At 40.5% G+C, this 24,700-nt stretch overlaps 1 protein-coding gene across 6 annotated transcripts in view; it reads right to left on the reverse strand.

Moving 5' to 3' along the window:
• ADGRB3 (adhesion G protein-coupled receptor B3) overlaps positions 1 to 24,700 on the reverse strand; it is a 560,145-nt gene that overhangs the window by 219,305 nt on the left and 316,140 nt on the right. For all 6 annotated transcript variants that reach the window (XM_048496360.1, XM_048496376.1, XM_048496350.1 and 3 more), the window contains one exon: positions 20,380 to 20,423. In XM_048496360.1, coding sequence (XP_048352317.1) covers positions 20,380 to 20,423 — 44 coding nt within the window. The remainder of the gene's footprint in view (positions 1 to 20,379; positions 20,424 to 24,700) is intronic.

Raw genomic sequence — 24,700 nt, forward strand, 5'->3', positions numbered from 1 at the left:
TGTGTATATATATATATTTTAAAAAGTTATTGTCATTACTCCAATGGGAGAATGTAAACAATTTTTCCAAAACATTTTGTTACTGTTTGTAAAATTATAAAATTATTTTGGTTACTTATAAGTAAATTGCTACTCCAGTGGGAGAACTAATTTTTGAAGTCATTATTGTAGCCTGGTTGGTACAAGTTTTCTTCATTCTCACTTTGGTGTGTACCTTCCCCTAATGTTTCACCAGCATCTATGGCCGGCATTTTCAGAGCCACATTCTCTCTACACTGTGCCAAGGAGTGAAACTTGTCTTACTGTCTCTGAAGAGGCCAGCCATAGATGCGGATGAAACATTAGCAGTAAAAACTAACAGACCACAGCCATACAGTCCAGAAAAGAATCAACAGCCAGTGGTTTAGATGCTTCAGAATCCAGAGCTTCATCTATTACTTTAACCATTTTGTATCACTGCAATGTTTCCTGGTGTGTTCTCATCACAAGTCATCATTATATCTAATTTTAAATAATAGTCTCAATGTGGATTTTTTTTAAAAAAATCACAAAATGGGGCCGTACAGACAAGAGTTATTTTCTTACAGCCTGTGAGAAGCCCCAAGTTAGCAGAAAAATATGATTTAAAAATACAAGATAGGTTTTAAAAAAATAGAAGCAATAACTGCTTCTTTAAGAAAAGAATGTTACCGAGGTCTCATTGCCCAGAAACTAACACTGCCCAGGAAGTACAGCATAGGGGAGGAGACGGACAAACTAAAAAATGCAAAAGGAGAATTAGAAGGTAAACTGAAGAGAAGTTAAAAAAAACAAGGAGTAAAATCAGAGAGGGGTAAAAAAGGAAAACTGGAAAGGCTGAAGATAGCAAAGTAGAACAGAAAAGATGGGTAGGTAACTGAGTGAGTGAGAAGGGACAAAAGCGGCTATCAGCAGAAACAAAGGAAGATTGCACGCATCTCTGTTTGTCAGGGACTGGCAAAGAGAAAAGCAAGAAGAAGAGAGGAAATGGAAAAATCAGATTCTCCCTTAAGCTGTAAGTGTGTATGTGTACTGGATGTAATTGGATGTTCATGTAATCCTTTTTCTACGGCATGTTTCTCTCTACATTGACAGTTGGAAGAGATAAAAAGGTAGTTTTCTCTCAGATTTTAGCAATGCCAATAACTGATACATACTTGAGCAATTCTACCAAAGACTATCATAATCCCTAGCTTAAGTACCCCCCCCCCATTTTTTAATCATGTACTAGTTATTATGAGGAGAAATACAAGATCTGATTTCTTCAGGTTTCTGTGTAATGAAACTAGAAATTATTGATACTCTATTAATCTTCATTTACTTCACCAGGGCCAAAGATGCACATTACTGATACATTGCAAATCCAAATTATCTACAAATTGAAGTTGATTTGTATATTTGGTAGTTTATAACTTTTCCAAATAATAAAATTAGTTCTTGTCACTTTGAAAAAAAGAGAGAGTAGATAAATACATGAGAGTTATACATTTGTCTTATACATGAGTTTATCTTATACATGAGTCATAAAACAGATCTCTCACACAAGTTTTGGAAACATTTTTACAACATTTAGCAGGCTAACAAGGCACTTTAGCTGAAGTACAGCTGCATCTCTCAAACACAGTAATACAGCATTAATGGTATTACAAAAGATCTTGTAATGAACATGATATGCTCCTGAGTAGATATGCACACTAAGAACATCATATACAATTAGTTTTTTTGACATAGTAGATTGAGTCACCTATTTTCTATTATTAATGATTGGCAAAGATCATATTGAGGCTTTGTTCCACTAAAGTGGTTTTACGGGGGTGGAAACTGGATGTTAAGCCACAGTTGACTTATGGCAACCCTGTGGGGTTTTCAAGGTAAAAGACATTCAGAGGTGGTTTGCCTGCCTCTGCATTTTGACCCTGGCTTTCCTTGGTGGTCTCCCATTCAAATACTGCTGACTCATCGTCTTTGAGTGCCATGTGTCATCAACATGGGCAGGGTTGAGGGCGGCTGGCTCCGCCCCCACTGCCGTCTTCCTGGTCACATGGGGGGCTGATTTTGCACCTTCCACATGGCCAGAAGAGTGGCGCCCAGGGGCAAGGGGTATCCCTTGTCCCTAGGCAAATATGCCACTGGGCCATTAATTGACTCTCAAGCTCAGCCTCCACCCCATTGAAACATGAGCATAATAATGCTGTTGTATCTACAGAGCTATTATTGTAAGGATTACTAACATAATACATATGAAATGCATTGAACACTCAAGAAGTGCTATGTCAGTGAGGCTGATTTTATGTCTCCCTTTTTTCCTGCCTCATCTGGGCAAAATATTTCAGGATAGCCAAGAAATCATGGGTTCAAAGGGGCACACACGAGCAACTAAAATTCAGTTTAAATAGGGCTGTAATGATAGTATGAAAGCATCCAGTGATATTCCATCTCTGAATCTCAGCAGTTTATCTGTACCTGGATTGAACATTCCCTGGCAACTCCATATCTTTTTTATTACAACATATACCCACCTGGAGGCTGTTTTGGGCAAAGTGGACTATCAGTATTATAAACAAGGATATAACATTCCAAGGAATACTGTTCCTTGGAGGAATAGTGGAATCTAAATGACATAATAGGCACAGTTCAAAAGTGAAGGATGGGCACAGATGTAATAATGCTTGATGTAATGATTCTTACACCATTTAAAAATTACTGGGAAACAAACAGCGTAGAAGCATTTAAAGGTATATATGGATACATATACTGTAAATACAAATACAGAATCTATTATATAACTGCAGAACTGGATGATTGATTATATTCTGGGGCGTAAAACCAGGCAATCCACAGACATGATGGGGTATCTACATACAGTACTCCCAAGTTTGTGATCCAGGTAGGGTTGCCAACTCTGAGTTGGGAAATTCCTGAAGTTTTAGGGGATAAATCTGGGAAGGACCATGTTTTAGGAGAGGAAGGAGCTCAGTACGGATGTGATGTCATAGAGTCCACCATCCAAAGCTGCCATTTCCTTCAGACAAAATGATCTCTGCAATTTGGAGATCTAAGAGAATGCCAGCCACCATCTGAAGGTTGGAAACCCTTTCCACAGGCATTCAGAAAAATAGGATTTTTAGCCAAAAGGAAAACAAAAAGCCTCTTTAAAATTGGCCTGATGAGGATTGCAGAGGCTCTGTGAAACACGGGATGCTCACAGCAGTTTAGAATTAGAATTAGAAGAAGAGGAGGAGGAGGAGTTTGGACTTATATCTCCCCTTTCTCTCCTGTAGGAGACTCAAAGGGGCTTACAATCTCCTTTCCCTTCCCCGCCTCACAACAAACACCCTGTGGTGTGGGTGGGACTGAGAGAGCTCCGAAAAACTGTGACTAGCCCAAGGTCACCCAGCTGGCATGTGTGGGAGTTCCCCAGGTAAGCCTCCACAACTCAAGCGGCAGAGTGGGGAATCAAACCTGGTTCCTCCAGATTAGAATGCACCTGCTCTTAACCACTACGTCTCAAACTGCTTATACAATTCTGTAGTGACAGATACTTAGATTTTCATACCCTCCCCCCTTCTCTCTTTTTTTAATTTTTTGCAGTTCTTCACTCACTCCCAGAATTTTGCAGTGGGAGATAGAGACATTTTCATACTCCCACATTTCTCAATCCTTCATTGGCTCCGAGCATGTTAATTATAATGATTTTTAGACCAATACAGCATCACTTTCATGATCACCCCCATCAAGGTGGTAGTGTAAAAAAAATAAATGAATATTAAATTTATTAGCATCAGCATCAAAGTCCATGAATGTGCATCACAGTTCATGAATATCACAATATGTAACAATATTCCAGTCCAAACCCCTATTCGCAATAATATGGGGTTTTCATGCCTTCATCAGTGGTACTGGACTGATGAAGGCATGAAAAACCCATATTGTCACAAATTGTCATAGAAATCCTCATGGACTGTGAAGCATATAGGAGTATGTGTTATAAGAGCGTGTGTTATAATAATAGGACGCACATGTGTGTATAGTCTTTGTAGTTTGTATACATGTTTCTGTTGTACTTTTGTATATGAATAGAGCCGGGGCATATCTCCCTAGGGACACTGGGACACCCATGTCCCTGGGTGCACACCTTTCGGTCATGTGGGGGGGGGGTGCTGGATGCTCCCGCATGACCCCAGCTGCACACTACCAAGCCCCACCCCAGGAGCCAACCTGCAGGGAGTCGGGGAGTGGAGCTTGGGGATGTGGCCCCGCCTCTCCCACGCCCAGAGCACAGGGGCATGGGGGGGGCACCCAGAGAAGGAGTTGTCTCTGGGTGCCATTTCCCCCAAATACACCTCTGAATAGAGCACTTGCACTTTTCCCCGGTGCATTGTTTTTGTATGTAATAAGTGTGGTTGGCCAGTAGGCATAGTGTATGTTGGTACAGTTCATCACATTGCCCATATATTATATTATAGCATTTATTTCAAGGACAAACAGATTGTGTTTGTCTTTGAAACAAAATCATAGCTGTTCTGCCACATTTTCCAGTTTGGCCCTTGGTTCACAGCATCTATTTAGGCCCAAATTAATATTTACAAATTTTTGCAGTGTAGTTGACTAAAAGATACAGTTATTTATTAAACAGATTATGTAATATTATTGTATTTTTGCTATTCATGTTACACTCTGGGAGTTTACATTTCACTCACTATAGCACAGTACCAGGACAATATTTTTCAAGCTAATAATTTCAAGCTAAGGGTGCTGTGTGGTTTCCGGGCTGTATGGCCGTGTTCTAGCAGCATTCTCTCCCGACATTTCGCCTGCATCTGTAGCTGGCATCTTCAGAGGATCTGATAGTAGGAAAGGAAAGAAAGTGGAGTATATGTACCTGTGAGTAAAGGTCAATAGGTGAGGGCATCTGAATAGGAGTGGCCTGGCAAGTGGGTAACAATGAAGTGTAGCATGTGAGTAACAATGGAGATAGCAAGGTCAATAGGTGAGGCATCTGAATATAAGTAGTCTGGCCTTTGTTCCCTTTGATTGTTTATTGTCTATAGTCATCTTGTGTTTGTGTGGAGCTGATTAGTCACTGTCTTGACTCTAGTGTTTTTCAAAACTGGCAGCCAAATTCTGTTCATTTTCATGGTTTCTTCCTTTCTGTTCAAGCCAACATTTCTGTTTCAAGCTAACATTCTGGAAAGAATATATAATTTTTAACACAAAAATGTGATTGAGTGATAAACAACATATGTCTTTTTCTGCACACTGAAAGAAATGATAAAATATAAAATTACAACATGGCTGAAAAGAAAATAGTTTTAAAATCCTCATACACCTTAAAACTGTAAAATTATTCCTACTTTGATTCTGAAAAAAACAGGATTTTAATAGTTCTGTAAATTGCTGCTACAATCTCATGATCATATTTTACTGTTAATTATTTCTTTACTTTGTAGTCCTCCCTGCTGATACAGGTAATTTAACACGCAGGATGTTTGTGATTTAATAGGTGCCACTGTTTATCTGTGAATGTTATCATCATTGTTAAATTAGTTCTAATATACAAGAAAATAAAGATGGTGGTTTCTTTAGCCACGGGAAAAAATTAGACGTAACCCATTTCATTCTAGTCAAATTCATCTTTTTCAGAATGTTAAGAGAGACAGCTAAATGGTTACTTGTGAGCTTTCTGGCTTCTGGAGATGATTTAGGAGACTACCAAAAATATTGAGACACAATTGTTAATAATAAATCAGAGAAGGTTGGTCTCTTTTGCTTTTCTCTCCAACCAAAATGGGGCTGGATTTTCTGCTTCACAAATTTCAGGCCACCTCATTATTAAGAAAATATGGCAAGGGAGTCATAAAGCTAGAATATTTAGCCTGATTGATTCCTTGTCCGTATAAACTGATAAATGGCACACACTTGTTATGACAGGCATTGAGGCCCATGAGAAACAACACTGCTGAAAGGAACACATAAAGGGGCTGCCATAAAAGGCTTAGCACTTCTCAGATATCATTCCTGCAGCCAGAGATTGGATCTATTTGCATGTTAGTAGTCTGAAATGCCGTTTTACATCACTTTAAACGTAATTTGACAGCTCCACTGAATCCCAAGAAGGGAATTTGCAGAGGTCTAAAAAATTGTTGCTTTCAGATTGCCAGAAAAGTGAATTAATATCTGACCACTTTCCATTCTTTGTACAACAGTCATGCGAACAGAAATATCTAAAAAAAAATCACACTGGCAAATGCTAAAAGTTTAAGTTCAGTCTCTGAAATTGTTCTCTCGCAAGGGAAAAAAGGGAAAGAAGTATTACATTTTCACATTTGTGCTTAAAACATATTCATTCAAAAATTTTAAATATTAAAGTAAAGTAAATAGATACAAATGTCAAACAACACAGATCTTCTCATTGTTTTACTGTATAGCAACAAGTATGGCATTTTTACATAAGCTGATTAATGCACTTTCAACCTACATATAATCAGCTTTGCCACTGTATTTATGGTCTGAAATAGCAAAAACCACATACAAATGATCACTCAAGTGTATTATTTAGTACGTGTGAAAGTGTCTAGAAAATCCCGGTAAACCAAAATATGCCATTGGACAGATGAAGAACCAAGAGATTTCACTATTGATGTTGTTTGGATCTGTTTTCCAACTATGTATTGATCAGATATCACTTAATATATTGTAGGGATTATTCTACCCAAGCGTGCATAGTGTTAACAAAAACACCAGTAACAAAGATGGTTAAAAAAAAGGCAAAGCACCAGAATATTATTGACTCATGGGGTGATGTCACAGGCTGGAAAGAAGTTATCTTTTGAAGGCTTCAATAAAAAGATAACAGAACTGCACAACCAGACCCCCACCCCCAGTCCTATACCTCAGAGCTATTCAGCTTTGAGGTATAAGATTGCCAGCCTACATTTCCGCTAGTTTTTACATTGACTGAACTGTGTCACAGAGGTTGATGACATTTCTTAATGCACCATTAGAAAATTCTCATGTACAAAGATCAAAAAATCAATTTTAGAAGCAATCCATAGGACCCAGGAGCCCAATCCTTTGAACATTTTTATTTGGAAACACATTCAATTGAATCAATGAGAATTTATTTCAAAGGAAGTATACATGGCCTTGTAGTCTAACATATGAAGTCTTGAAATACCAATTGCCTAATGGAATCATATATCCCAAATGACAAATGTAGCCATCTCTAAGTTTCGGCTATGAAGGAGCATTGTTAGATTGATCAGATATCATACTGGAAATCGAGAGGAAAAGGACCATGCAGGAAACCTGGAAATGAAAGATTAATTCAGAACATTGACATCTATTTCTTCTAGGGCACTGGAACTGACACAACATGAACAGGAATTCTGACACAGTGTGAGTGGATCAATAGAAGGTGATAGCTACAACACTTCAGTTGTGCGAATTAAATGATATGGATGGTTGCATCCTAGAATTCCTTACAGACCTACGCATTTTAATACACATTTTTTAAAAGCCCCAGTCTCCCCAATGCAATCTTCTCTAACAGAAAAAGACTGCCTTCCAGAAGTGGCTGGGCCTCGGCCCCCCATGGCGCTCCCTGTGACACCCGCCCCCCACCGCTGTGCCCCCAACTTACCTGAGGGGGAAAGTCCTTCAATTGGTGGAAAGGTGGTGGTGGTGGTGGTGGGGAAATGGGAAGTCTGGTGGGAACTACACTTCCCAGGAGACCTCTGCAGGAGTTGGGGCTCGCAAAGTCTCCTGGGAAGTGTAGTTCCCACCAGGCTTTTTCTCAAGTAAGTGGGGGTGGGGGTGGGGCACTGCTAACTTGTGGCATAACATTCTGTACTTATATTTTGTTTGTTTTTTACTGGGTTAACATGAGTGCTGATACATGAAAATATTATCTGATTATTAATAATTCAATACAGCTCTTCATTGACTGTATTATGAACAGGATAGTACAGACACTTGAGATTCTATTTTTGAACCCATAAGTGTTATAACTCATACTTAATGTTTTCAGGTATATGGACCCCTGTGATCCTTTCATAAATCCAGTATGTCAGATCTACAACAGTAGGGCCTTTTCTTCCCAAGTCACCTAGAATGTTTCCAGAACATTTTTAATCTCCCCCATTATCACAATGTTTTTCCACACTCACCCCTTCCGAATGTTTCATGGTGGCTGTGAAGATTCTTTACAAATTTTTTGCTTACTCATTGAAATGACATTTTATTGATTCATTGCTTCTATGCTCTGTAGCTCCATTTAATCAATGTTTCACTGATTCAATCCAACAGAAAAACAAAATGAAACATGGAATGACAAAAATAAAGAGGTGAGGGAGAAATGAGTGAGGTCAGGGATGCAAAAAATGGCATCTAGGGGGATGTTGAGTGATGGCACAGTGGCGTGGAAAACAGCAGTGGGAAAGATAGAACATTTTAAATATGACCACACTGTAAGGGAAGTCAGCTTGGAAGCTTTCAGAGAAAAGAAGCACTGTTTTCAAAAACAATGGGGGGAACGTGTTTGGGAAATTTTATCAAAACAAAGTGGGGAAAAATGTGGAACTCCACAGAGGAAACATTTTATTTCTAGCAGTGTTTAAAAAGTAGTAATCCATTATCTAGAAGTTAATAAAGAGGATATCCTTATAGCAAAATTGCTTTGCTTGATGCTACTTAATACCTTCTATTTATATTTGTATGGATTGGACAGCCCAATTCAGATGACGGGGCGGCTGAATGCTCACACAGAGCAGTGAAGGACTGAACTAATATGTTTGCCCCTCTGCTTGCACAAGGGGCATCCCCGCAGGCAGCTGCCTCCCCCTCAGCTCTATGTCAGCAAAACTTGGAAGTCCAGGCTGCTTCAGAGCAATACCGGCTTCTACTCTGATGCCAGCATGGGGAGGGGCAGGCTGGGATGTTTCTGGGGGTAAAGCTGATGTTAGTTGTTTTTCACTGGCATTTCAGCCTGGGAACACCAGCCCCCAGCCTTTTGGGCTTATGCCACACAAAAGGGTGGCATAAGCCACTGGTGACAATGACGTGATTTGGGAGGTGGGAGGAATTTCACATTTCCCTCCCTTCTATGCCACCCAAAGCCCCTTTGGAGGCAGGTGGTGCAGCCTTTGCTGCCTCCAGCCACCACAGCACTCCTTCCCCAAATTGGATTGCACTGTTAGTATATAAAGTCATCCTGAATAAGCCTAATAAAATACCTTATATTCATATTAAATAATAAACAATACAAGTTCATCTTTATTGCCCTAAAAACATATTCTGGCTTTATGAAGATCATCAGATTTTGCTAAATTTCATAATTTCCTTGTCTGCTATTTTACTAGTTTTGTGTACGAGTGTATATGGGCAGGGATGGTGGTAGTTCAGCTCATATTCATATAGGTATATTTCTTTTGTCTAATACTAGAGGACATAATCATGGCCTCTAGTATTTATCTTTCAAAAAGAATTCAATCAGTCCAGCCCACATAGTGAATGAGAAATGATTCAAAAGGAAAAAGAATTAAATGCAAATTGTATTTATTGCTCCTGGGAGGCTGTGCAGTCCTGGGCTAGTTTCTATGCAGCAGATCTTAAAACAGAACCAAGTTATACTCCTATATAAACTGAAATATTCATTTAACTTGTGATAAGATAAAGAGAGAAAATGGATGCATTTTATTTCAAAAATTGGGCAGAACGAACTAGCAAGATTGCATATCTTTCAGGCACTGCTTTTGAAGTTTCCCATTTGTACTCTTCTTTAAACTATTATATATATTCTGTCATGGTACTGGTAGTGGTGCATGGCACAGTTCTTGAATTCCATCCTACAGTGTCATTTGCCAAAAACCAGCTTATTCCATATAAAAACCAGATATTCAGTGAACATAGGTTTCTGTCCACAATAATGTTGTCATTTTAAAAAAAGAACAAAAAGAACAAAAAGTTGGTCCAATGAGATCATTACAAATTAATACACTTCTGTTTTCAGCAGGGGGGAAAGAAAGGATGCATTTGAAATTTTGGCTTTTCCACCCATTTGTTTTATGGATGAATTCAGTACAACTCATATGCTCTGTAGACCCATCAAAAGACATTTTTAGTGGTTTTGTCAGCAGTATTCTGACAGAGACAAAATTGCCTTGGCCCCGAAGATGTAATATGCTAAATGTAGTATGTAATATGCTAAATGAATCTTACATTGTTCCAGCTATTGAAAAAAGACAGCTTTTTAAAAAGTTCCTTCTGCTAAAATTGTCTTACAAGCACAGAAGTGACCAGGTTTGCCAGGAAGACCTGGCAGCCAGTGGAGACAAGCAGGTCTCACAAGGCACAAATTGAAGCCTAGGTTATTCTGTAGGACTTTTTATTACAGTTCCCATATTTTTAAGTGAATCCAGGGCAGATCTAATGGGTTTATTTCCTTGTTTCTGTTTAATAATATTGTATTTTGGAGCTTTATAACTTAATTTTAAACTACTTAACCTTTTTAAAATCTGTGTGCTGCTAATACAAAGCCAATGAAGGCTATGGAATGAAATGGAATGGCTGTTCTGCCTTTCGGGGGGTCTCTCTCTTCCCCAGACCTAACATCTCTTGGCCATTTCCCCAGTGAAATCTGAAACTGTGCCTTCCATTTAAAGGAACACCAAAAGAGATGAACATATATTTATTATGCATATTATTGTATATTTTATGATGTAAACCACTCTAAGGCCACTATAGCAGGGAGAGCAAGGTATAAATTAATTCCTTTCTGTGTGAAGAAGAAATGAAAATGACTGAATAAAGTGTGGACTTCTTGGGGGAAACCAGACATGTAATATGGTGTCATAAATAAATGAGAATGGAAAATTGGATGAACAGAGCAGGAATGGCACTCAGCATTGGACAAGTACCACCTACAGATCTTCTTGTTAAAGAAAAATTGATGAGAATTGGGTCCAACAGAGGGAAGTCATAGAACTAATATTTGCAAGTCCGGGGCAGACAGGTGGTCGAAGAAAGAGACAGCTTTACAGTTCCAAATCAGTGTTGGGCAGAAACATAGAGGCCTGGAGTGCCCCTTTGGGGGAGGGGTGGTATATAAAATTAATAATAAATTAATTAATAAATAAAATAATGACTATCTGCAGAAAGAAACCCACAATACTGTTTACAATGTTTGAGACATACTGCATACCCAGAAAAATAATCTCCATCCACCATAAATTATTTTTTTGAAAGATGGCACGTGATGTCAGAACCAGTGGATGACCGGTTGACACAACCGGGCTTCAGAGATAAAGACTGTGCTTTTCATAATAGTGGTGATAAGATAAAATACAAGATATTAATGGGATCCAAATAAAAAATATTCAGGAAAAATACTACAGGAGAAGTACCTCTCACTAGAGAAAGAACTGAAAGTAGCATGGACCTTTCTCTGCAGAACAAATGGAAATCGTGCAGAATACATTTCAAGAGGTACATGAAATTAACAGACAAGTGATAAATCACCGACAAGAAGAAAAACAAATTACCAGTCCTCACAAGAAGTATGTTTCTGGAAAAGGACAGACAAAGCAGACAGTATAGAAAAAAAGCACCACAAAGGGGAGCACATCCAACATGGGGAAAGGTTTGATATAATTGGGTGGGAGGGGGGAGGAGGAATAATTTAGCCAGCTATCACAGCAGAGGAAGAAGTCTCAAGGAAAATGAACAAGATACGAAGAGCTCTCATAAGATACTGAGAGAGGATGCTCTTCTATTTTACCAGGGGCATTACATTCTAGAGTACAATTTCATAAGTCTCAGCAAGCCTTGGCAAGCACTGGATGCCACTTCGGTTGCCACAGTACGAAACACTATTCATGACACTGCAGTTAAACAGACTTGTAGGATTAAGCTCCTTCTAACTCTCAGTGTTTGAATGGGGGGCGGGGGGGGGGGAAGACATTGGTTCTACATAATTTGGACAGCAGATATTAGTGGCAGGAAGTCAGGGCCCAAAGCCGTGGGGAACGGCAGTTGCCTCTAAAGCCATTTCATCTGGCAGCAAAGCTAATGTGCTGCCATGGAAATCCATGCCTACAGCTGGGAGGATGAATAGGAAGGAAGTGTGATGATTCATACTACAAGGGAACCAAGTTAGCAGATGTATTTGTACTATATGCAAGTCAAATGGCTCAAAAGACAAGAAGGAACAGCTGGAAGAACTGCTTCATGGGCAGCAGACTGCTGTCTCCACTGTTCCCTTTTGTTTCTTTGTACGTTACTACATCAGTCTGCAAGCAGTACAGGGAATACTGTGTCCTCACACATCCAATTCACTAAAATAATACAGATTAGAGCTAGAGTCTACCTGGTAACAAGGCAATCTGCCTAATGCAGACTGAGTGCGCATTAGGCTGATTGGGTGTGCATTAGGTCTTAGTATGCCTGCGTGTGTGCATATAAAATGTCTGCAGATCTGAGGAAGAAAGATTTATGCTTTGAAAGCCAGCTTCTTAGCTGGGTTTCATGCATTACTCTACAACTGGTTGTGAACATATCCTAGATCCTGAACCAAATTCTTATGTTTTGAAAGATCAGAGCTGCATGCAATTGGACAGTCAATAGGAAAATAGTTTAAATAACAGCAATGCAAAAGTTTTGGAAGCCATTGCCAAAGTCTAAGTAATAATTCCAAAGTATGACTTAAAGAAAAAGAAAAGAAAAACCCATTTACAGAATAATCCATGCTCTGTGTGTGTGTGTGTGTGTGTGTGTGTGTGTGTGTGTGTGTGTTACACCAGCACAAGGGAAATGTGCTGGTGGCAGGGCACCACACACTTTTGTGGTGCTCAAACACAGAAGCTGCTGTTCTGCTGGCGCTCCTCTGACCCAGGTGCCTGTGCTGGTGTGGATGAGGAAATTCCAGGATTGTTCCCAGGGGTGGAGATAACTTTAGTCGGCTTCCACAGGGCTTTCAGTCTGGGAACGTTCCCTATGCCTGCTGTCAACTTACTTCATGAAAGCAGAAAGTATAAGCATTGAAAAAGAACAGTGAGTTAGGTGGTGAGAGGATTTCAGCTTTCCCCCCCTTCTCCATACCTCCTCAAATGTCCTTGGAGGTGGGAAGGCTGTATCACAATGGCACCATCCCTGACTGCTGTGAAACTGCCCCCACTCCTGCAGTGGATTGCACTGCCTGTCTTTTAAAGCAAGCCTGTGTCAGTCACTTATGTATAGTAAAACGGCTGAAGAAATAGCAGGAAGAAGTATAACCTATTAGTTGCCTATTTACATAAGTCACACCAGTAGTTAATAGTCCCTACTCAAGTAGATTGGCCTTTCCCAAAATTCCAACCTGTCTTTTACCTAGAGCAGTGGTGGCGAACCTTTGGCACTCCAGATGTTATGGACTACAATTCCCATCAGCCCCTGCCAGCATAGCCAATTGGCCATGCTGGCAGGGGCTGATGGTAATTGTAGTCCATAATACCTGGAGTGCCAAAGGTTCGCCACCACGGACCTAGAGATTGAGTCTGGGGATTTCAGCATACATAACAGAGACTCTGCATGGAGCCTTGGCACATCTTATCAAGGTGCTTTACAACTCTAAAGCTGAACACTGAGATACAAACGGATAAATATGCGTTTTGGGGGAAAGAACCATTTCAAAGAAATGTGCCTCAAAGAACTGCCTTCCGAATAAAAGCATATCAGATATCACTGTCCTTAAGGAAGATTTTGAATTATAATGCTAGAACAGGAATCATCAATACGATGCCTACCAATGTATTTCCTCCCACCTACTTGCTTCTTCTCCGAGTCACCTCTTTCCCAAACCAAAGAGCCAGTTGCTTCTTTCCTTTTGCCACACTTGAAAAGAAGACAGTTCAGAAGACCCAGGAGCCATCATACCTGAATCTGAAGGGAGAAATTTTTGGAAAAACCTTCTCCCCTCTCAGGAAAACATGTGGCTTGAATTTTCCCAACATTTTAAATTATCCCCATGACAGCATTTTGTAGCTGGTCCTGAATCTTATGGCAGCCATTTTGAGATGGTCCTCACAAAATGCCAGAAATGATCAGGGATCAATAAAATTTAGCTTCTCTACACCAGACATGTCAAGCCTTTTTTGGGGGGAGGGGGAGTTCTCCAAGATTTTCAAGGCTATAGTGGTATGGCTAAAACAGCAGAATTGCCCCTACTCAGAAGTGTAATGGGCATAACTTGGATCAATGCCTAACTGTCTGAAATTTCAGAAAGAAAGAACATTAGACTCAGAGGTCCAAGAGCCAAACCATGTACCAAATCCAGTCTGGCAGTTACAATAGCTGATTTGGGTGGAAGGAGAATCAACAGAATCTTCAATATTGCACAAGATTATTGAGCCCAACACAGCAGCAGGTTTGTCAGCTCTGGCCTGGATAATTCCTGGAAATATGACTGTGGTGGTTGTGGAGGGGGGAGTCTGAGAGGAGAGGTTTCACCTAGTATCTATGGAATACCACAATATGCCATATACATACAACCAGCCTCTGAATTTGCCATTTTCTCCAAAGGATTACTATAGGACAGGGAGCAGCAGCAATTCCAGGAGAACTCCATGCTCCACCTGGAGGTTTGCAACTCTACACAGTAGTGATTGCCCCTTTGTCTTTTTTCCAAGTTGCTTTTAACATAGTGGCCCAGTGTCCAACAGAGAAAGAGCGCTAGTGTGGAAATGTGCTGCCCTCAGGCCAAACACTTGCGGATGCTTACTGTGCAACCCTAACCAGAAGAAGAGCCTGCCAGGGATAAGCTGCAAAACAACAAAAGCAAAATACCAGTCACTTTCGAAAGATGTAAGGGCAACCCAGATTTGAATGATGCATAAACAATGTATTAAGTTCTCAACTTGTCGTGTGTGGAAAATACAACACTGTAGAATGAATACTAAATGTAAGCACTGAGTAGGAGGAACCTGTAGAAATACGACAGCCTCACCATTGTGCAACTGTTTAATGGAGCAATATTAAACATTTTATTCAGATTTATAAATCCTAAGCATCCTTTCCAGCACACTGGGACCATTCGCCGTAATTTAAAACCCACCGTATCTGAATACAAATTCCATAAAATAATCAAATAGAGTAAAATACTCCATCATAAATTAGTGCTGAGGGAGAAAATAGTAATGAATCATAAAACGCCTGCACTTAGCATGATGTCTCTACCTCTGTTTCCCCCCCTTGAGCAGTTCGGAGAAAAATCAACGGCAAAGTACAAGGGAAAAAAGCATCCTTTTCTGACCTCTTGTGGGTGATCAGCTTAAGCTTTGAGGCAGGAGGAAAAAAATGTCAGTTCTATAGAATGCATAAGCAGCATGCAGCAGCGACAGCCACGTGACAAATTACAGAAGCATAACAAATGGTACTTAGTATCAATCTTTTATGGTCCCACCTACTCTCTGGTGACTAATACATCTCCCACTGAATTGTTCCTATTATAGAAAATCTTTAAGCAGTTTCAAGTAACAACCATTTTAAAATCACCAGTGAAATATTTCTTAGCCTAAAATTGGAACATTTTCCCACTGTAAGTTATTTTATGTCATTTCCAGAGATTTCGAAAGTATACTACTGAAAGTCAACAACACTTAGCATAGATGGAGGGGGGGGAAGAGGTAAGAAATCACACCGAATAAAATTGTGGTATAGGGTTCATGCAGCACACAACTGTGATGTGAAAGCTTTACAGTCACTCTCTTCGTGTTACACGGTTCCATTCAGACATTAATTTCATGTGTTATTCAGGCCCCAATCTGGGGGGTGAGGGAGGACAGTTGCAGCTCCAGGTGTTGGGCAGAGGGGATCCCCACTGCAGTAGCTGGAGGCTGGAGAGAGGAGTTGCTGCAGAGGCTGTGGGAGGGCACACAGTATGTGATTTTCAGGGAAAGAAAGATCGCTAGTTTAATGATTTTTGGAAAACCTGGTTGAGAGAAATAAAACATTTTGAAGATGTTTGGGGATAGATAGCTGGATGAACTTCTTCCCCCAAATCCTTTTTATAACTTCCTCAAGACATTATATTTCTGCTTAGTGGAAAAGTCCATAGAGAAGAAGAAGATTTGGATTTATATCCCCCCTTTCTCTCCTGTAGGAGACTCGAAGGGGCTTACAATCTCCTTGCCCTTCCTCCCTCACAACAAACTGTGAGGTAGGTGGGGCTGAGAGAGCTCAGAAGAACTGTGACTAGCCCAAGGTCACCCAGCTGGTGTGTATGGGAGTGTGCAGGCTAATCTGATTATTCCCCAGATAAGCCTTCACAGTTCAAGCAGCAGAGCTGGAAATCAAACTTGGTTCCTCCAGATTAGAGTATACCTGCTCTTAACCACTACGCCACTGCTGCTCCCTCCAAACATTTCTTGTGAAGATCCAACAATAAAGCATACAGGCTGAGATCTTCCCCTGATGTTGACTCCTGCCTCTGGGATTTGGAGGCTGACTGCCTCCAAACATGGAGTTTCCACTTAGTCACCATGGTTAGTGGTCACTGATAAATCTCTCCTCCATGAATCTATGCAATCTCCTCTTAAAGCTGTCTATGCCTGTGGCCATCATCACATCCTGTGGCAGCAAATTTCACATTTTAGTCACTTGTTGTATAAAGAACTGTTTTCTTTTGTCTATCCTGAATCTACTACCCTTCAGCTTAATTGGCTGTGTTCGCTCAAAAGCAAAAGGGATGCAAAGAGGGACAGAAAGAGTCTCTGTGGGCCAGCAAATGAGGCCTGAGATGCAGAGCAAGCAGGAGGTTAACTACCCATGATCACTTCATGGTGTCTGCATTCCTAATTCAATGTATATCTTTTTTCTGATTAATTTTTTGTTTTAAAAAAATCCCAACAGTTCAAAAGAAGAAGATTTTAAACCTATTTTCTTTAATTGGGTAGTGGGCTCCCTTTATTGGAGTTTAAATTCACCTCGTCCTAGTGAATTCTCTACGAGTTTCCATCTTACTGGAATACTGATGGCTTGCACTTGCAAGAGCTCTTGTTTTAGGAGACCATAAACATTGATTATATTGTGTGTGTGTATAATAAACATTGATTATAGATGCATACATAAAGAAAAATATGCATATAATATAAGGAGGTGCCATATTTTACTCCCCCCCATTACAAATGTCGATCTGCCCCTAGTTTTATTATAGGCCCCTTCCGCACACGCAAAATAATGCATTTTCAAACCACTTTCACAACTGTTTGCAAGTGGATTTTGCTATTCCGCACAGCTTCAAAGAGCACTGAAAGCAGTTTGAAAGTGCATTATTCTGCATGAGCGGAATGAGCCATAGTTTCACTGTACTAGAATCTGGAACAGTTAAAGACCAGGATTTATTTAGGTAGAGTTGTGAGCTCTGGGTTAGAAAATTCCTTGAGATTTTTGGGGTGGTGCTTGAGGTGAGCAGGGTTTGGGGAGGGACCCTTATAGAGTCCAAGTTCTAAAGCAGCTATTTTCTTCCCGTGGAATAAATATCTGAGCCTGGAAATCAATTGTAATTCTAAGAGATCTCTAGGTCCCACTTGGATATTGACAGCCATATTAACTTAGGACTCAAGGTAAGCTGCCTAGGCATGTTTCTATGAAAGACTCTGACAGACCTTTTGTGCATTTATTTATTCATTCATTCATTCATTCATTCATTCATTCATTCATTCATTCTGAATAACGGTACACTTTGTTTAAGAAGACAATCAGGGTATTCCTGCGTAATTGTGGCATCTTACATACAACTCCCTGACCTGGATAGTCCAGGATAGCCAGATCTCATTGGACCTCGGAAGCTAATCAGGGAGACTTCCTAGGAATACCAGGTTCATGACATGGGCACAGACAAAGGCAAAACACCTCTGAATGCCTCTTGCTTTGAAAACCCCACTAGGGTTTTTGGTCTTGATGGCAAAAAGCCCAACATATAACTCTGTTGTTGGGCATGCAGGAGAAAATTATTTGTAGTACTTTTCTGCTTCTGAATTTATCATTATGTCTAAAACTTAAATTCGTTGAGTATACAGTTGTACTACATGTTGCTACAAACAATTTTAAATAGCATTCAAAATAATTCAATGCCATTTTTTTTGGGAAAAATACTTTAGCACATTCCAGAGGAGTAAATATTAAGCCTGTTGTAGCAAGTACAACAACAGTAAAATGCAGTCTATGTTTTAACTAAGGAAGGAATTGCCATAACCTGGATAGCCCAAGCTAGCCTAATCTCATTAGATCTCAGAAGCTAGGTAAGGTTGATGCTGGCAAATATGTGAATGGAACACCTCCAAGGAATACCAGGGTCATGATGCAGAGGTAGGCAATGGCAAATCACCTCTGAATGTCTCTTGCCTTGAAAACCCCACTATGGTTCATCCTGCTTAGCTTCTGAGCTCTAAAGAGGTCAGGCTTGTCTGGGGCTATCTAGGTCAGGGCGATTAGCATTACAATGATTATGATATGCATATTTGTTTATGATGAACAGACCTGTGCATATTCTGTTGTTTGCATATTTTCATTGAACTAAATGAAAACTACAGGAAACAAACCAAAGATAAAAAATTCTGATGTAAATCCATTCTCAGTTTTCTAGATTTTATTCCTTTTTTGGTTTTTTTACCATTCCAGGAGCTACTTCTCTGGAAATGGGGCTGGGAGGAACTGACACCTATTTAATTTAATTCCTTTTGTGGGAGGTACTTCCACACTCTGCTCAAAACATCAAGCACCCCATTTGCTTGCTTGTAAAAGGACTCCTTTAGGGGTACAAAAATCATTCGTCCATAATAAACTAGTTCTATAACAATGTTATCCTCAGCAGAGTTACACCCTTTGGGGACCACTGAGTTAAATAGACTTAAAAGGGAATAACCATGTAGGATGGCACTGCAACTCATATATAGAAAGGTCTACAAAGAAAATAAATACATAGCACGATTTCCTCATATATTCCCCAACACAAAACTTCCTATTCAGTAAAAACATGTCCATGGATTTTAATGAGAGAAAAACCCTAAAAAGCTATATCTATAATAATTATAATAATAGCTACCACTGAATTAAAGATACTCACATGGAAATACCTGTGAAACCCTATGACATTTGAGATATAGATTTCTTTGCACTTTTATTCTAGTAGCATATGCAACTTTGCCTCCCTAATGTAAATATTAGCAAGTTGTTTCTCTTAAAAATCAAAGCATGATTATTACTAAAAACATTTCAAGATGTAATTTTTGAAACCAATAACTGATTTCCTTCATATGAACCACAGGAAGAATTTTTTTATCAATCAAAAGTTTAAGTCAGCAGTATGTTGATCAGCAAAAAGCTCAGACATAACAACAGCAGAGTCCAATAATACCTTGGAGACCAGTAAGATTTTGGGGGCATGGCCTTTCTAGAGCCAAAGCTTCCTGTGTGAGGTATACCTGCAATTCATATATGCCAGATATATCTGACAAAGGTAGCTTTGACTCTAGAAAGCTTAAACCCTGAAAATCTTGTTGGTATCTAAGGTGCTACTGAACTTGTATCTAGCTCTTCCTCTGCAGACCAACATAGATGCCCTCTAAAACAATAGCAGAAACAATTAATCTTCTCTTCAAACCATATGATATGATAAACTCTTCTATACATATGTGTGCTTAAATGTGCAATCCAAACCGGGAAGGGGGGGAGGAGCTGCATGGGAAGTGGAGTGATCCCTGTGCCAGAATCATTACCATCAGTGCCTCACAAAGGGGCACAGACATATGCACAAAGGCGCTTACCTTGGAGGTGGGGCATATGCAGCTCTATGTCACCTAAGTCTGAAGGTCTTCCCCCACTCCATTGCTTCTGTGCCATTGGCCTGGCTTGGAGGGGGGCATTCCACTCCCAATGGAGTTTCAGTCTGGGAATGCCCCCTTTTGTGGTACAAACCTACTTCACTAAAAAGTATGGTGCAAGTCATTCTGGGCAATGGGCTTTCCAGGAGAGAAACAAAATTTCTCCTTCTCCCCTGGAGCCTGTGCCATTGATTACTTTGACAGCCAGCTCCCTTTGGATTGGGCTGTCTGTCTTCAACCACATGGACATAATTTCTAATCAATCGACAAAGTAACAAATAATAGGTATAATGGTTAAACTTTAGATACTTCAGTATTATATCAAAAGCAAAAACCTTTCTTGAAACTGGAAATGCAGTGAATCAGAACTACTGTAACTTAATTCCATGAACAACACAAATCCCAACAGCTCACAATCATGCCTTTCAATATACTGTCTAGTCAAAACATTTTGATGTGATTTGGAATTTTAAATTCCAAGTAATTGGAGTAAACAGCTTTTACTTACATTTTTGAATCATCCCATAGTGCACAATAGGGATTCAATGTGCCCTGGGGGGGAAAAGGAATATGTTGGTTACTGGCAGAAATAGAAAATTATAAATGAATACACACACACACACACACACAAGGACAAAACTTCCCCTAGGTCTGAATGGAAGCTATTCACAAAGATAGTGTCTCTAAAGTTCATTCTCGGAAACAACCAACATATTTTTTCCCATGGGATAGGAGAAGGGACTGGGGTAAAGCGACTATACTGGCTTGATTCTACTGTCCTGGAAAACACTGGCTTTATGCTATGTGAGAGAAACTCAAGACTCATCTCTTTTTCCCAGAATACTCCACAGTTTTCTGCTGCATCCTGTTGCACTTTGCCTTCAAACTAAGGCAAGAAACCACAATATTGCAGAAGAATTCATTGGAATATATTAACTAAATTAACTGAAAATGCAAGCACTGTCTGAGTAGAGTCAGTTTTCCTACTGAATTTTCTTATGTATGAAGTTAACCAGTTTACAATTGCCAAGAAAAAAAAATGTCATCTGGTTCATTCAGCCAACAGTCTAATGACCTGGGTTAGCTGCTGTCACTGGGGAAAACAGAGTAAAACTCTTTGGGAAGGTACACTGCACCAGCTCTGCGCAGCATTTTATTTTGGGCTGCAGCCCAGGTCAACCTGTCCCAGACTGGAGAGACTGTCCATTATAGCAGTCTTTACGGCCTTGCCACTCTGTAACTGACTGAACAGTTTATATCCAATGGACATATGCTGTAAAAATCTCCTTATATGCCTCAATCAGGAAAAAAATTTCACAAATTAATGAAGATATTGCTGACTTCTATGCATAATTACTCTAATAAGAGACTGATCTTATACTTTCTGCACAGCAACCAAAACCCAGTACTAGTAAACCATACACAAGTAAAGGTTTCTGTATACAGATGCTGCACAAACAGTACTCTGTCAGATCTAAAAAGTACCACTTTCATCCAGTGCTAGAGATTGGGAGCCTTGACATTCATTGGTAGTTCTTAGATGTGATCAAATTTGGTAATGCTCACCACTTGTTTAGGGAAAGGTTCTGAATTCAAGAACAGATTTCCCACTGAGTTACATGAACAATGACATCACTGGCTCAAATCTTGCCTCTGCCTTATAGGTCAGAACAAAGTAAGTACCCTACACCTGGCTAATAGCAATAGCTGTGTAAGGCCCTTTCCACACGGGCACCAAGCGGGGGTGCATCGGCATCAACAATGCCGACCCCCCCCCCGGGACCGTTTGCACAGACAGTCCCGGCAGGGCGGCAGGCGGCGGCGCAGCCTTCACACAGGATGCACAGTCGCAGAACGGCGCATCTCTCCTCCTGGCTTCCAGCGCGTCGCAGAGGCCAGGGGACACCCCCCCGGCAGGCTGGAGCAATGGCTCTGGAGTCGCAGGCTGGGGGGGCGTGTCCCCTGGCTTCTGCGACGCACTGGAAGCCAGGAGGAGAGGTACAGCGTACCGCAATTGTGTGGGGAGGAAATGGCGCCTTCCAGCCGCTGCCATTCGCACGACGTTTGGAAGACGCTGCTTCCGAAAAACCTCACTCAGGGAGTGAGGTTCAGAAGCAGCACCTTCGCGTCGCTTGGCGGTGGCGAGGCCGTTGTGTGAACCCCTCCCCAGGGACACAGTTTTTAGCATCCCTGGGTCGCTGTTATCCGCCCATTCGGAAACAGCCTCAGTTAGGCATATTTACAAGTTATTCAGAGCAAGATCCAGAAATGCAGCACTGTTGATACACTTTTGTACTTATGTCTGTACATAATCAATTGACAATAAATACTTATGTCTGTAAATAATCAGTAAGAATGTCTGGATCTTGCTTTGAATACTTTTTAAAGGTTTTTCACGTTGTAAATATTTCTAAATTACACAGCTATTGCTATTAGCCAGGTGTAGGGCATTTACTTTGTTTTCATTTGTGTTGCACTAACGTTCACTTGCTTATTATTTATGATGGAATCACAGACTACCTTACCGAAGCAGAACAAGTAAGAGAAGGACATAGAATGTGAGGAGTATCAGTAAGAAAGTACCCACCGTTGCATCTCCCATCAACTGCTTTGAGACCTCTCCCCCACAAAAAAAGTGATAGTACTGGTAAGAAACATACATTACTTTCACCCCTGTGCTGTACAATAATGTCAACATAAGGCATTATTATGTGACAATGCATTTTGTTATCACTCTGTTAGAGACCAATGAGCTTTTGCCTGGGTTTCCATGTAGATTTTTTAAAAAATAGTATTAAAATCAGGGTTATTAAGCCAGCAAAGTCACTGTAAATTGTGGCATACAGAAAATTAGATAGCAGTCATTAGAGTGGAGATGGATCTAGACATTTGTCACTGAGTATTTATAGAATTTTTTCAGTACAGGCTTTGGATTTCCCACCCACTAAATGGAAAAATGTGCAGAGGGATTTTTTTCCAGGTGATATTCATTCATTTGGGAAAGAGCAACCTGATTAATAGGCATGAGCTAGAAAAGATTGATGAAGCATTATGAAATATTGTCTCTATTCAGTAGGTGCTGCTTGGATTATCTTTAATGCAGGCAGCAATCAAGAATTGTTGGTTTTGTATTTACCAATCCTTTTTTCCAGTCTGAATGAATAAAGCCAGCCAAGAAACAAAGAAAAAAAAATCCACAGGTGCTAAGAGTTCAGGGAATCCAGAGGCGTACTTTTCAGAGGAAAGTGCCATGACCTATATTTCGGGGAATATGGCTAAAAGTTGGAAGTAGTATATTGTATCCACTTGGGAGAAGGTAAGGATGTCATACAAAGCTAGAAGATACCATGGGACAAGTAAGGATGTCAAACAAAGAAATTTCAGTGGAGAAAAAAGAAGTTATAAGAAGAGATCAACTGAAGAAGCATACCTGGTGTCCTGGGAGCTTACTGGCCTGCAAGTGTAGCACATCCCTACCAAACATGCATCATTCACAATTGCTGGGGGTGGGGGGGGGGGGTTCTAAAGAAGATACATTGTCTCATACCTCCCTTTGGGAGAGAACAGGTATGGCAAAATTTGTGTTAAGTGGCATTCAGTTGGGAGAGGGTGCCAGCAAAGACTGTTTTCTGAGACCCATTTTCATGGGCTGTAGACCTGTTCTCTGTGGTCCCAATGCTTTTCAATGGGAGTCCTCTGAGCGGCTAAGATTCTCTTATGCATGTCTGCGTATCTTCAAAGATAGATCCTCCAAAGAGAGAGAGAGAGAGAGAGAGAGAGAGAGAGAGAGAGAGAGAGAGAGAAAACGATATATTGCCAGAATTGGCAGGAAGAGTTTGAGAACAACTAAAGATGCCCAGGATCAAAGCCTGAATTGGGGCAACCATCAACAAATGGCAGCAGGAAGAATCCCTTCAGCTACACACAAAATGTTGGGCACAAGTGATGGGTGAACTCTGACCAGAGAGTGAAGTGATGAGGCAGGAAAAATAAGACACCTCCTGAGCTCTGCATTCCACAAGGGTCATCTTGCATGTTTAAGAAGAAAAGGTGCACTTTGAAGTGTTTTCAAAAAAAGGAAAAAAGGTCGAGCTGAAATAAGGCATTATGAGGACACCTTGGAGAAAAAAGCTGTGCAGAATTCCTTCCCAAGACATCTTTTTTAGGTTCTCAGGACGTCTGTTGCTCACTGCTGCAATGTAGCAAATTCAGGACAGGGTAAATTATTCATGGGAGAGGATAGGGAGTTGTGCTGTAATAGGCAGACAAATACAAAAGATGGAGAGCTTCAAGTTTTGTGTCATTCCTGAGCAGCATTACATAACTATGCAAAATATTTTTTTTTTAAAGGCTTGTGTTATTATACAATCGTTCTTCAGCACTACACATGCTGCCGAAAATTTTTATAAAGGGAAGAGGGGCTGGGTGATGACTCATGATTGAGGAGAGACAGTACCAAAGGGAGGGGTCACAGTAATGCGTGCCCCTAGTCTGAAAGAGAAAGCCAGGCTAATACTGAATTACACTGTGCTGTGTTGAACCTCTGTTGCAAGAACAAACTGAGATAAATATTACAACCCCAATATGATGAGGACAATACCAGTGTACTCCACGGGAAAAGCCAGAAGGACTCCTGGAAGCGATGCGAAGATGTGCAGTGCGAGGGTGCTCACTCCACTGGTGCAAGGGGCAAATGTGCTGGCAGAGGTGATAATATGCCAACGGCGTTGTACAGCATAACTGAATGGTGCTTGAACCAGCATGGGTGGGGGCAGTCTGGGGGCATTTCTGGCGGTGGAGTCAATACCACAGGGCTTTTGGACCAAGAA

This window comes from Sphaerodactylus townsendi, linkage group LG01 (assembly GCF_021028975.2).
Source record: "Sphaerodactylus townsendi isolate TG3544 linkage group LG01, MPM_Stown_v2.3, whole genome shotgun sequence".
Lineage (NCBI taxonomy): Eukaryota > Metazoa > Chordata > Lepidosauria > Squamata > Sphaerodactylidae > Sphaerodactylus > Sphaerodactylus townsendi.